The sequence below is a fragment of the Rattus norvegicus genome, chromosome 20 (assembly GCF_021556685.1).
Source record: "Rattus norvegicus strain SHRSP/BbbUtx chromosome 20, alternate assembly SHRSP_T2T, whole genome shotgun sequence".
NCBI lineage: Eukaryota > Metazoa > Chordata > Mammalia > Rodentia > Muridae > Rattus > Rattus norvegicus.
The window spans coordinates 7,482,314-7,499,148 of record NC_141553.1 but is presented as its reverse complement, the minus strand read 5'-3'; the positions used below and the strand labels follow the sequence as shown (position 1 = coordinate 7,499,148).

Genomic DNA, 16,835 nt, shown 5'->3' with positions numbered 1-16,835 from the left:
TCCTTCCTTTTGGTTTTTAAAGACAGGGTTTCTCTGTGCAGCCCTGGCTGTCCTGGAACTCCCTCTGTAGACCAGGCTGGCCTCAGACTCACAGAGATTGGTTGCCTCTACCTCCTGAGTGGTGGCCTTAAAGGTGTCACCACCACTGCCCAGCTAACTTGAATTTTTTTTAAAACATTTTTTGTTTTGTTTTTACATTGTTGTGTGGGGGGCAGGTTCATGCCACAGCACTCACGCAGAGGTCAGAGGTCAACTATGGGCGTTGGTTCTTCTCTCCTTATCCCATGCGAGCCCCAGGGATCGGTCCCACTGAAGCTTAGTGGAGAGCTTGGTGGTCAGTGAGTAGGTGGCTCTCAGCCCGGTCTGGATTCTTCAGTGTGGCTCCCACATCAAGGTTCAAGGGCACACACAGAGCAGGAGCATTTCAACTCCGACTTAAATGTTGACCTTTTTCATTTATCCATAGCTGCCAGAAACTGGTGAAATCAGACACTGTGTCCTAACTCCTGCTGTGCCCATATCTCCTCCTGAGGAGGTTTAGACAGGGACCAGGGACTCCAGATCAGCCTGGCTACCTGACATTCTGATTCAACAAGTAAAAAACAAAAAGCAAGCAAGCAAACAAAAGCTGTAAGGGAGAAGGTGTGTGTGGGGTTTGTGTGTGCCTGAGTGAAGGGCACTGAGGAGACCCTGCCCTAAAGAATGTGACTAGAGAAGGACTTGTGAGCCTTTTGGTTCTAACACATCTTAGGTGTGGGGTCAACCTGCAGCACACACCCCAGGATGTCCTCAGTAGCAGAAGCGTTTTCCTGCACTCACACCTGTTATCTGCCCTCACTGTAAGCTGGGAACAAGGACCAGAGGACCACAGAGGATGTTGTTTGAGAGCCTTTGTCCCTTGGCCTGGTTCATTGGCTGTTTTCACAAGCGGCCACCTCCATTGCTGTTTGTCCTTTGTTAAAAAGGAAAAAAAGGTGGGGAGGGAACATGAGGTCTGCCTGGCATGGGGACAGAGAGGGAGGTGCAGTAAGGGACTTCCTACCCCCGCAGTAATTCCACTCTTCTGTTCCAGCTTTGTGTTCCCCGAGACTCCAGAGTTTGGCATTCTTAGCAGAATTGTTTTACAAGCCCTGTCTTTATCTGTAGTGAGCTCCTTTCTGCTCATATCTCTGGGCAAGAAGATTGCCAACTTGCACAACTACAGAACCAATTCCAACCAGGTGAGGGCCCACGTGTCCTGTTATCCGATGTGATTGTTCTCCCTCCAACGTGCAGGTTCCGTTCCTCTTAACCAGCGTCTGTTGGACCATGAGTTGTACTGTAATCACATAAGGTCTCCGAGCATGTGAAACGCTGAACCTCCTTAAATCCATACAAGTGTTGTCCCTAGAGTGGGTGTGGTACAGAGATGCAGGAGTTAAGCAGGTGGGATGACACATGTTTGTTACCCCAGAACTCAGGCAGCAGAGGTAGGCTCTGGAGTTAAAGGCCAGCCTGGGCTGCATGGGAGCCTGTGTCACACAAGGCGATAGGAAATGCTAATGCCCAGCACAGTGCTGCTGAGCCGCAGGGCTGCTGTCTTCTTTCCCTGCGGTCTTAGAAGCCAGAGCAATGCTGGGACACAGGTGACATGAAATGGCACATACAAACCAGGCTGCTTCTACCTGTCACTAACAAAATGCCTGGCTTTTTGGCTTTGGCGGGGTTTTTTTTTTAAAAAGTCTGACTACTCTGAAAGTGGTCCTTTCCCTAGCACTCAAGAGAGACACAGAAGCAAGTGTGTCCTGGCCAGACATTTAGGTTGGAGCAGAGAAAGGAGTGAATCGAAGTCCCAGGGGCCATGAGAAAGAGGAGCAAGGCCAGCGTCAGTTTTATCACTTTCAGAAGGCACGTCCCTTATCAGAAGCCAGGGCAGAGGCACAATTTAATCCAGAGAAGCAGATTGGCCCTCCCAGTGCTCCTTGAGTCTACGTTCAAGTGTTCTTAGAAGGGTGTAAGAACCAGAATGTCACCTCACAAAACTGTACTTCTAGTTCAAATCAGGTTCCTCAACAGAAAGTGGGCTCAAAGACTCTGCTGTTTCTTTGCAGGATTTAATAGCCATTGGCCTGTGCAACTTGGTCAGCTCCTTCTTCAGATGCTGTGTGTTTACGGGAGGGATGGCCAGGACTATTATCCAGGACAAGTCTGGAGGAAGACAGCAGGTGTGTTGGAAAGGAGTCCTACCCCTAGATGTTCGCGTGAGCAGAGAGATGCACATCTGTCCTCTTGGCTATCTGCATGTCTGTTCGTAGAAGGGCTCCATCTGGGTCGATCATGCTGTAATGTTAGTGGGGGCCTCTGGGAAGAGTTTGGATTCCTTGCTCGCCTTAATTTTTGCTCAGATTTCTGTCCTTAAAAGTTATTGGGAGGGGCGTCTGGTAGCACATCCTGTGTCCCCAGCCCTATCGTGGGGCTGGGGAGATGGCACAGTGTCTAAGAGTACTCACTGCTCTTACAGAGGACTTGGGTTTGGTTCCTCGTAGCCACTTCAGGTAGCTCACAACCGTCTGTAACTCCAGTTCTGGGCTCCTCAGGTACCAGGCATGGACACGGTGTGCATACACACATGCAGGAAAGGTCATCCACATAAAATAAAAATAAAAACAACCTTTAAAAAGATAACATATACCAGGTATAGTGGTACAGGCCTTAAATCCCAGCTCTCAGGAAGCAGAGGCAAGCAGATCTCTATGAGTTCAAGACCAGCCTGGTCTACAGAGTGAGTCCCAGGCCAGCCAGGGCTGCATCATGAGATCCTGTCTCAAATACAAAGCAAGGAAAAGACGACTCCTCACTGAAGGTGGGGAGCCGCCAACACGCCAGCACATAAAAGCAGGTGGGACGTTTATTACACAGGAAGTCGAGTGGAGGGGACTTGGGGCTGTCAGTGAGGTGTCTGTTGAGGGAAGAGTTTCTAACTTGTGTGAGGAGAGGCTGAAGTTTTGGAAGCTGAGACACATAAGCTGTATCTTAGGAGATTCATAGTCCCCAGCCGTGACAATAAGAATTCCAGAGAAAACTGAAGCCCCTAGACAGCACTCATGTGACACCTATGAAGTATCTACTGTGTGTCAAATATTTCACTAAGAGCCTAAAAGGCATGGGTGCTGAACTCCCCCATCCCTTTTAAGAAAAAACTGGCATGCTTCTCAGCAAACAGACGGCCACAGCTGCAGACAGGGACCAACGCGTGCCTGACGCGTTCTCTTCAACCAGCTCTATCTCCTCAGTTTGCCTCTCTGGTGGGCGCAGGGGTGATGCTGCTGCTGATGGTGAAGATAGGGAGCTTCTTCGACAACCTGCCGAACGTGAGTGGGGCTGAGTGAGCGGGGGGGGGGGGGTCGGGACGGACGGATGGACGGACGGATGGATGGACGGACAGGTGGATGGATGGACGGGATCTGGGGGTAGGCGGGGCTGGAGAAATGGGTCGGTGGTTAAGTGCTCTTCCAGTGGGCTGCTCTTCCAGGGGAGCACAGAGGACTGATTCCCAGTACCTACCGGGGCTCACAACAGTCTATAAGTTCAGATCCAAGGGATTTGGTACCCTCTTCTGGCCTCCTCAGGCACCCCATAATATATTCATACACATAAAAACGAATCTTAAAGAAAGATGGAACCGGGGTTGGGGATTTAGCTCAGTGGTAGAGCGCTTGCCTAGGAAGCACAAGGCCCTGGGTTCGGTCCCCAGCTCCGAAAAAAAAGAACCAAAAAAAAAAAAAAAAAAGAAAGATGGAACCTTGTTAGAACATCCATGCAGAGAAGTGCATTTGTATGGTCCCCAGTGGTGGTTCCAGCAGTTTTATTGAAAAGTAACGTCTGGGGGCTGGAGAGATGGCTCAGTGGTTAGAGCACTGACTGCTCTTCCAGAGGTCCTGAGTTCAATTCCCAGCAACCACATGGTGGCTCACAACCATCTGTAATGGGATCTGATGCCCTCTTCTGGTGAGTCTGAAGACAGCAACAGTGTACTAATATAAGAATAAACTTAAGGGGTTGGAGATTTAGCTCAGTGGTAGAGCGCTTGCCTAGCAAGCGCAAGGCCCTGGGTTCAGTCCCCAGCTCCGAAAAAAAGAAAAAAAAAAGAAGAAAAAAAGAAAAAATTAAAAAAGAAAGAAAGAAAAGTAACGTCTGGGAGCCAGGGAGACAGCAGGGATTAGAATGCCTTTCCTACAAGCCCGGGAGCCTAAGTTCAGACACCCAGCCCATGTCAGAGCCAGCTGTGGCTACTACCCTGTGACCCAGTGCTGGAAGGAAGTGGGCAGAGATGGGAGGGTTGCTAGGTCCTGCTGACTGGGCAGCCTTGCTTAAAACAATAATAAGTGAGCTCCCCGTTCCGTGAGAGAGCTTGCTTCAGGAGAAGATGAGGAGGAGTGACAGAGTGGGACACCTAAGTCTTCCTCTGTCCTCTGTGTGCAGGCACAGGTGCACCCCCTTACACACACAGCAGTGACCCCGTTGTGTCTTCATTGCACCATAAACATGCAGGATCCAGGTCTCTGTGTAAAACAAGGCCATGTGGAGCTCAGAGAGAGTGGTCAGGAAACACAGTCAGGATTGTCCTCATTCAGCTGTAATTTTGCTTCAGGGGTGGGGATTCGGTGAGGAATGACACATTCAGATGTAGGAAGCCCATGGCCACAGAGACTCAGACACTTGCTGCATGCCCGTGCCATCTGCTTTTTCTGCCTGTGTCTGAACTTTGTTCCTCCATTGCTGTCCCACAGCCTCCTGATTATTCACAGCCTTAGAGCAGGCCTGCAAGTTGGCTTTGGGCCCTGTGTTCAAGTGTATGTGTCTCTGTTTAAATGTATCCCTTCTTCCCTTTATCTGAGGCATGACCTACCCCTCCATATTATGTGTGTGTATTGCAACCAGAACCAAGGGACTATAAGCAGTACTATAGGTTCATGCCCAAGTCATAGAGAACATACCAGAGTGCTAGCAGCAGCTGCCTCTGTGATGGTTGAGATTACACAGTCACTAGGCACAGTGACATGCATGGGTAATTCTAGCATGCACAGAGACAGGAGGAGAGTGGCCATCATGGTTTGTGTAGTGAGCTCCAGGATAGCCAGAGCTACATAGAAAGACCTTGTCTTAAGGAAACAAAAAAGGTTTTTAAAAATAATATTATATAGGATTGTAATTTTTATTTATTTTATTTATATGAGTACACTGTAGCTGTCTTCAGACACACCAGAAGAGGGCATCAGACCCCATGACAGATGGTTGTGAGCCACCATGTGGTTGCTGGGATTTGAACTCAGGACCTCTGGAAGAGCAGTCAGTGCTCTTAACCACTGAGCCATCTCTCCAGCCCCTGTAATTATTTGTTAATGAAATGAATGTCTTACCTTAATATTTAAGAAAAGACACAGCTTTGCTGTACATGGCTTTATGGTAAGATTTGTTTCCTGTAGATATTTCTTACCTCAGGTTAAAAGAAAATTCAGTCAGGTGGTAGTGGTGCTTGCTTTTAATCCCAGCACCTGGGAGGCAGAGCAGGTCTCGGTGTGAGGCCAAGCCAACCTGGTCTATGGTGTAAATTCCAGGACAGCCAGGGCTACTCAGGGAAACCTTGTCTGGAAATAAAAAAGTGTAACAAGATACAAAAGTGAATAAGAAAGGGGGTGGATTCTCCCAACCCCTGTGAAATTGAGCTGCTGTCTGTTCCACCACACCTTTCTAACACTGTTTAAAGTCTGTTTGCAGAGTGTCTGGAGAGATGGCTTAGTGGTCAAGAGCACTGGCTGCTCTTACAAGCTCCTGTTCAGGTCCCTGCACCCACATGGTGGCTCACAACCATCTATCTGTGATGGGATCCGATGCGCTCTGCTGCTGTGTCTGAAGGACAGTGCTCATCATGTAAAAATATATGAATATGCAAGTCTTTTTAAAAAAGATTAGGTAAAATCAACTTATTAAAAACAGCTGGTGGGAAGAAGCCATACTTGACTTTGTCTATGCAGGCTCTCTCTACTGACCCACCATGTCTGTTCTGCTGTACTGGGCTTTCTGAGAAAGCAAGCACAAACGGGCTCAGCTGTGGCTGGCTGAGTCAGCTCTGACCTTGGCGTAGCCTTGCCTGTTGGTCTTGACACACTAGAATAGTGGAGAGAACTGGAAAGAGCTTTTATCTGCACTGTAAGTCAGAGTTCGGGTGTGCTGTTGACATGAAAACCATGTCGTATTGCCAGAGGCAAGACTGGTGCTTGCGGTTCCCTAGAGAGGACTGGGAACTGTGTCCCTGAAGGGAGAGTGAAGCACTCTGTCTTCCCCACAGGCTGTGCTGGCAGGGATCATTCTAAGCAATGTGGTGCCCTACCTGGAAACCATTTACAACTTACCCACCCTGTGGAGGCAGGACCAGTATGAATGTGTGAGTACAGACGCCCCTGCAGAGCTGGGATTGGAGCAGAGCCAGCCAGAGCTGAGCTTCAGGCAGGAGTGCAGAGCACCACAGCATCTCTGAGCATCTCAAAGGGACGGGCAAAGGCTCGGCCAGAGGAGCTTGACACTTAAGACCTCAGAATGCACATAAAAAAGCTAGGCATTGTGGCACAGACTTAGAATCCCAGGGCTGGAAAGGCAAAGGCATTGTGTCCCTAGGGCTTGCTGGCCACCAGCCTCGCCCACCTGGAGCTCCAGGCCAATGCGAGACCAGATTTCAAAAAACAAACTTCCTCTGGCCTCCACATGCGGGCACACACACATAGAATAAATAAAATCTAAAAAACAAATAGCTATAATACCTTGCGAGTGCTTAACTACCTACCATTCAGTGAGTTCTGATTTCTCATGTCCACCGACCTACCATCTGACAGCGTAGTTAACATTGTCTCCGTTTTGTCCATGGGATCCTGTGAGGAAGAAGTGCGGGAGAGATGATCAGGAGTCCATCAGAGACTAGACAGCCTCTAGGGCCGAGCTGTCTGAGGTGCTCCTTGCACCTCTCCATTCCACTCATTTTCAAGGTCTCTTTGCCCTCCAACCCTTTCCCACAAGGTGGTTTGGATGGTGACATTCTCCGCTGCCATTTTCCTGGGACTAGACGTTGGGCTGCTCATCTCCCTGGTCTTCACATTCTTTGTCATCACTGTCCGCTCGCACAGGTACTCAGCCTCTGTCTGTGAGGACAGCGTGCAGGGCAAGGGCACAGGGACCTAAGACCAGTACATTTCCTTCCAGAACCAAGATCCTCGTCTTGGGTCAGATCCCCAACACCAACATTTACAGAAACGTTAATGAGTACCGGGAGGTAAGAAGCCAGCTGGGGGTGGGGAAGATGGCTCAGTGGATAAAGCCAGTGCCATGCACGTGTGAGGTGTCCACCTCCTCAGAACCCTGGAATCTCAGTACTTGGGAGGCAGAGAGAAGGCATCCCCAGGACAAGCTGGGTATCTGGGTTTCAGTGAGAGGCCCCGCCTCAGTAAACAGTGGGCAACAGTTGAAGAAGACACTTGACCTTAACATCAGGCCTCCACACTTGCACCACTTACACCTCAGTGCACTTGCACTTGCCCACACACATGCAGTCACATGCACATACATGCAAATGTACATAAAACCTACATACATACCACAAATGGGAAGTGGGGTGTAGAGGAACCAGCTCAGCCCCAGTCCTTCACCACTGTGAGCACTGCAGCCCCCTACTCCACAGGGCATGGGAGACGTGAGGCTCCAAGGGAATGTAGAATCTTTACACCCTTCAGCCAGCAGAGGGCCCTCTAACCTCTCGCTGTGACTCAGGGAGAAGGCTAGAGAGTGAGCGGTGGAGGAGTGTAAAACAGTGTGCGGTGTGGTGGGTGTACCGCAGAACTCTGCAGGCCCGGCCAAGCAGGGGCCTGTGCATCTCCGACTTCAAGGCCAGAGATCCAACTCTAGTTCCAAGCTAGCAAAAGCCCATAATAAAACCCTAGAGAAAGAAAGAGAGAGGAAGAGAGAGAAAGACAGAGACACACATGCACACACACACAGATACAGACAGACATACACAAACACACAGGGCGGGGGCGGGGCGGGAAGGAGAACAGGCTAGTTTTCTAGCCTTCAACCCACTAAAGCCAGAGGTTCTTGAGGAACCGTGAAAGCTGTGTAGTTCTGGTAGTGGTGGTGGCAGCGGCGGGGGCGGCGGCTTATACCTTTAATCCCAGCATATGGGAAGTAGAGGCAGGGGGATCTCTGTGAGTTTGAGGCCAGACTGGTCTACAGAGCAAGAGCAAGTTCCAGAGCAGCCAGGGCTACATAGTGAGACCCTGTCTCAGAAACAAAACAAAACAAATACACACACACACACACACACACACACACACACACACACACACACTGTAAAATGCTGAGGCCGTGTGCTTTCTCTCCTTGTACTATACGGCAGGTGATCCTCATCCCCGGGGTGAAGATCCTGCAGTGCTGCAGCTCCATCACGTTTGTTAACGTGTACCACCTCAAGCACAAGTTGTTAAAGGAGGTGAGGCCCGCTGCCCCCAGGCTCCTCTACATCCTCGGGTGTCCCTTCCCACCACCTGTCCTCTGTGTGAGACCCCTCTTCTGTCTCCCAGGTCAATATGGTGAAGTTGCCTCTTAAAGAAGAAGAGATTTATGCTCTGTTCCATGAAAGTGAGACTAGTATAGCAGAAAACAAACTTTGTAGGTGTTTCTGCGACTGTGAAGAGCTGGAGCCAGAGAGCAGGGTGAGCCGTCTCTCCTGTCCTGTTTCTCTCTCCCTCCCTCCCTCCCTCCTTCCCTCCTTCCCTCCTTCCTTCTTTTTTCTGTTTGTTTCTTTTTAAAAATTATTTATTTATTTTATGTATATAAGTACACTGTAGTTGTCTTCAGACACCAGAAGAGGGCATCAGATCCCATTACAGATGGTTGTGAGCCACCATGTGGTTGCTGGGAATTGAACTCAGGACCTCTGGAAGAGCAGTCAGTGCTCTTAACCTCTGAGCCATCTCTCCAGCCCTCCTATTTTCTTTCCTTCCTTCTTTCTTTCTTTCTTTCTTTCTTTCTTTCTTTCTTCCTTCCTTCCTTCCTTCCTTCCTCCCTCCCTCCCTCCCTCCCTCTCTCTCTCTCTCTCTCTCTCTCTTTCTCTTTCTTTCTTTCTTTTTGTTTGTTTTTAAGACAGGGTTTCTCCATATAGCCCCGACTGTCCCAGAACTCACTATATAAACCAGCCTGGTTTTGAACTCTCAGAGATATGCCTGTTTCTGCTTCACCAGTGTTGGGATTAAAGGTGTGTGGCACCACCACCTGACTTCCCCACCCCCACCCCTTTTCTTTAAAATAAACTAGCTATTCTCTTTAAGGAAAAAAAGTCTATTCCACACACACAAATGTACATTCAGATGACACTACATGGACTATGAGGGGCACACAATGCAGGTATGACACTACATGGACTATGAGGTACGTGAGGAGAAACATGAGAGAGCCACTTGGGGCTCTTGGGAGATGGGAGGCAGTCAGAGATGAAGACAAACGTCTCAAGAAACCAACCGCTCTGTGTCCCTAGGAAGGAAGGCTGGGTAAAAGGCTGTTCATGCATGCAGGAGGACGTGGAGGAAGCCTGATAGGAAGCAGATTACAGGTCTGAGGAAATGGCTCAGTAGTTAACGGAACTTACTGCTCTTCCTTCTGACCCAGGTTCCGTTTCCAGCCCCCACATAAAGTGGCTCAACTACCTAGAACAGTTCAAGGTGTCTGTCACCCTCATGACCTCCTGTAGACATGTGATGTGTTTGGTCTGATTGTATATACTGTATAATGACACAGGTGCAAACACACATTCATACATACATACATACATGCTATACATACACACACATGCATGCATACGCACATACATACATTCATACACACATTCATTCATACATACATTCATACATACATACATGCATGCATGCATGTAAAAAGGAGAAAGAGAAAGCACTTTACAGGAAGTAGTCATAAATACTGGAGATGTATTGGGGCCCAGGAGTGATGGAAGTGAATGATTAAAGTAAAGGTGATTGATTTCCAGTCTGGCTCACAGACTGATGTCACTAAGGGACACAGTTGGAGGAAGGTACCAAGGAGTAGGGAAGGCAATAAAAGTGCTAGTGGGACAGCCAAGCTCAAAAGGAATGATGAGGTAGAGCTTCAGAGGGAGCACAGCGAGCTAGGAGGTGAGGACTTTGGCCCTGCCTGAGTGTCACCAAGATCCCACTCTCCCCTGCTGTCCCTTCCAGGTTGTCTACACAGAGCGATATGAGAACAAACAAGAGCATGGGTCATCCATCAACCTGATCCGCTGCTCCTACCTGGGCAGTGGGGACTCCAGCCAAACCACTTCCGAAGAACAGGTTCCCTACACAGTGTCTTCCACATCACAGAGAAATATAGGGCAGAACTACGAGGACACGGAGAAAGCCTGGCTACCCAACAGCCCCCCAAGAAACAGCTCCCTACCACCGCCCGAGAACTCAGAAAGCTTAGCACAGAGCAGATCCAGATCTGTCATCTTGCCTTACTCAGATACCCATACCATCATTCTGGACTTTTCCATGGTGCACTATGTGGATAACCGGGCTTTGGTTGTATTAAGGCAGGTAAGTACTGAGGAGGCGTGGCCCTAGGCTCTGATCCCCCTGCAACCCACACCTCATGCCAATGTAATTCTCTCATCGTGGGATTGCTCAGTCAGTAGAGATGGGAACACCGAGGGTGGTTTAAAATCAATAAAAATAATAAGGAAATAAACCAGGTCTGAGCAGTTAGTTCCCTAGTCCCGAATCATTTATCATTCCCAAGAAAGTGGGGACAAAGGAGTTGCTTCTTAACATCACAGAGGCAGGACCTATGTCCTACCCATTGTGGAACTCCCAGAACAGTGACCAATCTCTACAGAAAAAGAAAGTCACCAAGATTGCCCGTGCTGGCCGGCTGCTCTGCCCAGGTAGTGCCCAGCCCTCAGCTTGGGAGAGTTAGGAGAAATGACACTTCAAGTCTGGCCCTGCCTGTCAGGCACCAGCAGCAGGGTCTCCCCTCCTCCGGGGCTCTTCTCTGTTACTGTGACAGAGCTGCCTGGTTACCTTGCTGTTGAATGCCTCTCCCTCTCAGACACTTCTCTGTCAACCCCTCCCATCTCTCAGGAACCTGCCCTGCTCCTTTGACGGGCTCGTCCTCTGTCCTCTTCTGACTTGGATCCTGTTTTACGAAGCCTTCACGTGAACTCCTTAAGCTTCTCTTAAGGGCATGTGGCTCTTCTTCTTTCTGGTCTGGAACTCACTCTGTAGGCATAGCAGGATGGCCTGGAACTCAAAGATCTGCCTGTCCTGTCTTCCAAGTGCTGGGGCTAACGTGTGCTCAGCAATGCCCAGCTCTCACCAACAGTGTAGAGTGAGACTGAGACTTCTCTGATATGGTCTCCTTCTGGGAACTTCACCTCTGGCTGTTGGGCTGTGTCGGTTGCTTCTTCTAGTCTTGCACTGTAGTAATTTTAGAGTTGCTCAACCCTCGTTTTCAAAGGCTGCGTGCAGGACCAAGCTGAGCACACGCGACCACACCCCCCCCCCCGGCCTTCAGTTCTCCTAGCAGCCCCAAGAGCAGCCCCTGTTGTGAAGACTCGGTGCATCTGGCTCTCTCTGGCTCTCCCCACTTGCTCTGTAGGACGTGCCCAGCACCACTTTCTTGCCTGGCATTCCTACAGAGGCACCTTGCATTCTGCCATCCACACTCGGCCCACACGGGCGGCTCTCTGATGGAGGCGAGTCAGGATCCTTGGCCTTAGAGCTGTGAGACTCATGGGCCACCTCTATATCTTAAAGGTCTAGTCTTCCTCATCCTTCCGCAATGGTTGTGTGCACTCCTATGGGAGGAAATCATGCTGCTCCACTTACCCTAAAATAACACACACTGGAGAGCTGGCCCAGCGGGTTTGGGCGCTGGTGGTAGCTCTTCCAAGGACCCAGGTTCAGCGCCCACATTGCAGCTCACAACTAACTCCAGGGGAGTTAATGCCCTCTCTAGATACACATTGCAGATACACAGACTCACACACAACGTACATGAGTAAACATACAACTTTTTAAAAAGGGGATAGCTCTATGTATCCACTCTGTAGAACGTTTCCAAGAGCATCACTACCCTTCTGCCCGGAGGCTTCCTCATGCAGACACTCTTAACCATGGGAAGTCTACCTGCTAGGAATTCCTGTCACTCCCCACCCACTGTGAGATGCCCTGCTTGGTTTCTGTGTCCCTGGCCCTACACTGATGAGAAGGCAGGCCCCAGCTAGCTGGTGGCCATTTCCGGTGTGCATGCAGCTCTCTGACTCCACTCTCTCTCTCCCTGCAGATGTGCAATGCTTTCCACAATGCTGACATTTTGGTGCTCATTTCAGGGTGTCACAGTGAGTTGCCCTTTACCCTATGAGCGAGGGAGTGTCTGGTATCCCCGGGGCCCTGCTCTCAGGCGCTGACACCTGTATGTTTGGGTTTGGTTTGTAGCCTCTGTGGTTAAGTTGTTCGAGAAGAATGATTTCTTTGATGACGGCATCACAAAGGCCCAGCTCTTCCTCAGCCTCCATGACGCTGTGCTGTTTGCCTTGTCAAGGAAGTGTTCCGAGCCCTCAGACTTAAGCGTGGACGAGACTGAGACGGTGATCCAGGAAACCTACTCAGAGTCAGACAAGGTTGGATGATGTGGACCCTCAGGGCCTGGGGAGAAGTAGGGAGAGGGGAGTGTCTGGTCTGCAGATGTAGGATGCCCCAGAAAGGCTGGGCCGCAGCTGCGCCCGAGTCTGAGCTGCTGAGTCTGCTCGGGGTCAGCTGATAAACAGCAGAGACATGAGCGTTCAAGGGCCCCCACTGCCAGTGTCTGTGTGTCCCATCCAGGACCTATCCCCAGCCCAGCAGATGCCTCAGGCACATTGCCCTGTGGCTAGTGTCACACCAGTTGCTAGGCCTGTGAAGCCTTTAGAGCGTCCCCAACCAGCACCTCTGGGGTGAGTCTTGAGGAGCCAGAAGCCGCATGTGCCCTCCCAGGCCTTGGGCTAGTATTTATACTGTGAGGAAAGAAGGACTCATTCATGATCATCTGAAAGAGGGAGACGCGTACATCAGCAGTTTGAACCATTCATTACCCTGAGTAAAGACCTGAGTGGGCCTTGGGCTTCCCAGTTGAGAGTCTGCAGGAAAGTAAATCACAGATAGGCAGGCACCCAGTGATAGCTAACAGTCAGAAATTACTTTTCCGCCAACTCTCTTATTTTTGACCTACTGGATTTTTTTTTTCTTTTTTTTCGGAGCTGGGTACCGAACCCAGGGCCTTGCACTTGCTAGGCAAGCGCTCTACCACTGAGCTAAATCCCCAACCCTGACCTACTGGATTTTATACTGTTTGCATTTTTACAACAAGAAAAGTGCTACCATAACATGCTTTAAAGTACTCAGACAGGTGAGCAGTACAGACCTAGAGAACACAGCTCTTCTTCCTCTCCTCCCCCACCACACCCCCTTCCCGCTCCTTCCCAAGGCAGCAGTCACAGGTTCTGTGCCTTTGTTTCTCCAGAGCAGTTTCCTCCCTCCCAACACGGACCTGAACATGGTGCTTCTGGTCTGCTCTATAATTCACTCTGTTTATGAACCTCGGGGGCTCAGGTTCACCCCGACTGAAGAAGCAAGAATTCTCCGAGGCCAGGCAAGATGCCTCCGTGGGCAAAGGCACTGTTGTGCTTGACTCCCCTGGGGAGACTTAGACTCTGTTCAGGTTCAGGTTTAATGAGTTGACGCCTACTGCTAGCATAAAGGCAGCCTTAGAGCTCAACAGCATGGCATGCCAAAGGGGACTGAAGAAGGGTTACCAATTATAAAGGAGGACATCTGGAGTCCACAGTGGCAAGAACATTGTCCTACTCTCCTCAGCGCTTCACCCCAGGTCCACATCTGTAAGTGACCCACAAAAGGCAAGTTGTTAAATGCCTCCCTTACCCCTGCAGGGTTCCTCTGTGTAGACTTGCCTGACCTGGAACTCACTCTGTAGACTCACAGGGATCCACCTGCCTCTGCTTCCAGAGTGCTGGGATTAAAGGCTGTGGGCCAATACTACCCAACTCCACCAACCAACGGACTCCCACAAGGTGTCCTCCATGGCGGACTTTGTAAATGCACGTGCCTGTGCGCGTGTTCTCTCTCTCTCTCTCTCTCTCTCTCTCTCTCTCTCTCTCTCTCTCTCTCTCTCTCTCTCCATAAATGGAGAGAATGAATTTAAGAATTCTCTTGAAGCACAAGGCCCTGGGTTCGATCCCCAGCTCCGAAAAAAAGAACCAAAAAAAAAAAAAAAAAAAAAGAATTCTCTTGACAATGTCTCTGGCCAAGGTGACTTTCTTATGCTCAAAGGCTTCCATTGGTTCTCAAATGCCAGTGTCCATCAGAATGACCTAAATTGCCATTCAGAGAAAGACAGCTAGCTGGCCCTGGGTCCCAGCCCCCTGAGGTTTGGCTCAGTGGGTCTGTCGTGGGTGTTGAGAGCATCCATCTCTCTCTTTTTTGATTTTTTTTTTTTTTTTTTGGTTCTTTTTTTCGGAGCTGGGGACCGAACCCAGGGCCTTGAGCTTCCTAGGTAAGCGCTCTACCACTGAGCTAAATCCCCAGCCCCTTTTGATTTTATTTGAGCACACTGTAGCCGTCCTCAGACACACCAGAAGAGGGCATCGGATCCCATGACAGATGGTCATGAGCCACCATGTGGTTGCTGGGATTTGAACTCAGGACCTCTGGAAGAGCAGTCAGTGCTCTTAACCGCTGAGCCATCTCTCCAGCCCGAGAGCATTCTTCTCTTAAATTACTATGTAAATCCTCCGCTCTGGGGACCAGCGCTTCACATCAGCACCACCACCTTAGAGACTTCATGCATGGCCTCGCCTATTGAAGCCTGAGCTTCCCAGTGACCTTTGCATGTGTATCAGAAGCTGTTTCTAGAAATCACGTGTAACTGGGCTGTTTTTCTCACTGGATATCTGGAGGTGGTAGCAATCCAGGGTGGCTCTGACCTGATTTCAAGGTTTGAGGTTTTCTGGCTCCTCGTCCAATAAATAGTTTCCCCATAGCTCCCCCCTCAACACAGCCAGGAGCCCTGAAAGCACTCACCTAGTAGCTGGGTGGCTCTATCCAGACTGTCACACAGTTACAGGACAAAAGGGCCCTAACTCCCAGTTCACTCTTTGACTTACAATTGTTGTTTTTTGTGGTGTTTTCAAACGGAGGATTTGTTGTTGTTTCATTCAAGCCAGAGTTTCTCTCTATAGCCTTGACTGTCGTGGGACTACTCCCCCTGTAGACCATGGCCTCAAAATGAGAGACCTACCTGCCTCTGCCTCCTGAGTGCTGGGATTAAAGGTTCGAGCAGCCATGGCCGGGCTCAAGCAGAGGGTTTTGTTTTGCTTTGGTGTCTGAGGGTCAAGCAATCCTGATGACTTCATTGCTTCCCCAAAGGTCCCTGCTCTCACTCCCAAAACAGTCAGGGCTAAATTTCAAAATCAGTCTTGAAGGCCACACCAGTGTTAGCGCCTGCTCCCACTCCACTGAGTCAGTCTGCCTCATTTCCTGGCTTGAGAAACTGTGTTCACAGACGTAGTTTATGAAGACGCTTGGAGCCTGAGCTGCTAAGCTTCGTTTTCCTCCAGCACCACTCTCTCCTGCACAGCACTGCTTTAATGATGCAGACACTTGGGTAAGGAGTCCGGTGGCCTCAGTTCTAGCTCACAGTCCCCAACTCATGATCCCCAGTATTCCTCAGGCTCCGCTCTGCTCTCAGAAAAGCAGACAGAATCCCTGTCAAGGCCTCCTTGACAATGGGCTTGAGAAGAGAGGATGCTAGGATGAGCATCCTTCCTTCCATTTTCTGTTCCTCCTATCCAGGGGCGTGGGCTTTCTCTGTCAATCAGCCTCATGCCAGTCACAGCAAGGCACCCGGCTCTCCTCACACAGACAAACCCAGACACTCTGCTCCTATGCTTTAGTTTACATGGATATGCACATACAGGGTTTCTTTTAAACATACTATTCCTTTCCAATTTTTTTATTTGCAGTTGTGTATATGATGTGTGACCTTGTATGGCTATGTGCTCTTCAGAGCAGGTGCCCACAGAGGCTAGAGGTCTCTGTGTCCCCTGGAACAGGAGTTAAAGGTAGCTGTGAGCCACCTGATGTGGATGCTGGGAATTGAACTCAGGTCCCTCTGGAACAGGCCGTGCTGAACTGTCTAGAAGCCTTAGAAGATTAGCACCCACCAAGCGGTCACCCGGGTTCAGGATCTACATGGTAGAGGGAAAAAGCGAGTTCTCTCACATCTCCTCTGACTTCCACATATGCCCCCACAAACACATGCCCCTATTTACGCATGTGCCTGCACACATTTGCCCACAGGCATATGCCACCACACACATGTACCCCCATACATGCACACACACACACCCCCCACATGTATGGGCACACAAAGGTAGCCACACAAATATGTGCACACACACATATGTCCCCTACATGCCCCCCCACATATGCACACACACATATGTCCCCTACATGCCCCCCACTTATGTGCACACACACATATGTCCCCTACATGCCCCCCCACATATGCACACACACATATGTCCCCTACATGTCCCCCACTTATGTGCACACATATATACACTCAAAAATAAATGTAATCATTATTTAATTCACAAAATAACATTCATCTATTGTTTTCTGTGTTATAATTCTTACTTTAATATTATTTCTTGTTATGTACATCAGAGTCCCCAGGACAAG

At 49.7% G+C, this 16,835-nt stretch overlaps 1 protein-coding gene and 1 long non-coding RNA gene across 17 annotated transcripts in view; one reads left to right on the top strand and one right to left on the bottom strand.

Annotated features, from left to right (window-relative positions):
* LOC120098971 (uncharacterized) overlaps positions 1 to 16,835 on the bottom strand; it is a 41,108-nt gene that overhangs the window by 5,465 nt on the left and 18,808 nt on the right. Inside the window, exons 2-5 of one of the 3 annotated variants that reach the window (XR_015645622.1) lie at positions 6,821 to 6,905; positions 5,477 to 5,627; positions 2,490 to 2,650; positions 1,043 to 1,386 (exon numbers count right to left, since the gene is read on the bottom strand). This is a non-coding gene — a long non-coding RNA (uncharacterized LOC120098971). Of the gene's footprint in view, positions 1 to 1,042; positions 1,387 to 2,489; positions 3,208 to 5,476; positions 5,628 to 6,820; positions 6,906 to 16,835 lie in introns of those variants that run through there. The other 2 variants (XR_015645623.1, XR_015645621.1) reach the window with 2 other exon arrangements.
* Positions 1 to 16,835, top strand: part of Slc26a8 (solute carrier family 26 member 8) — a 52,490-nt gene that overhangs the window by 32,781 nt on the left and 2,874 nt on the right. For 5 of the 14 annotated variants that reach the window (XM_087597388.1, XM_087597392.1, XM_087597390.1 and 2 more), the window contains 11 exon segments: positions 1,073 to 1,220; positions 2,091 to 2,204; positions 3,273 to 3,350; positions 6,329 to 6,424; positions 7,051 to 7,157; positions 7,234 to 7,303; positions 8,423 to 8,515; positions 8,607 to 8,738; positions 10,275 to 10,634; positions 12,382 to 12,436; positions 12,534 to 12,718. In XM_087597388.1, the coding sequence (XP_087453514.1) occupies positions 1,073 to 1,220; positions 2,091 to 2,204; positions 3,273 to 3,350; positions 6,329 to 6,424; positions 7,051 to 7,157; positions 7,234 to 7,303; positions 8,423 to 8,515; positions 8,607 to 8,738; positions 10,275 to 10,634; positions 12,382 to 12,436; positions 12,534 to 12,718 (1,438 nt within the window). 14 annotated transcript variants of the gene reach the window in all.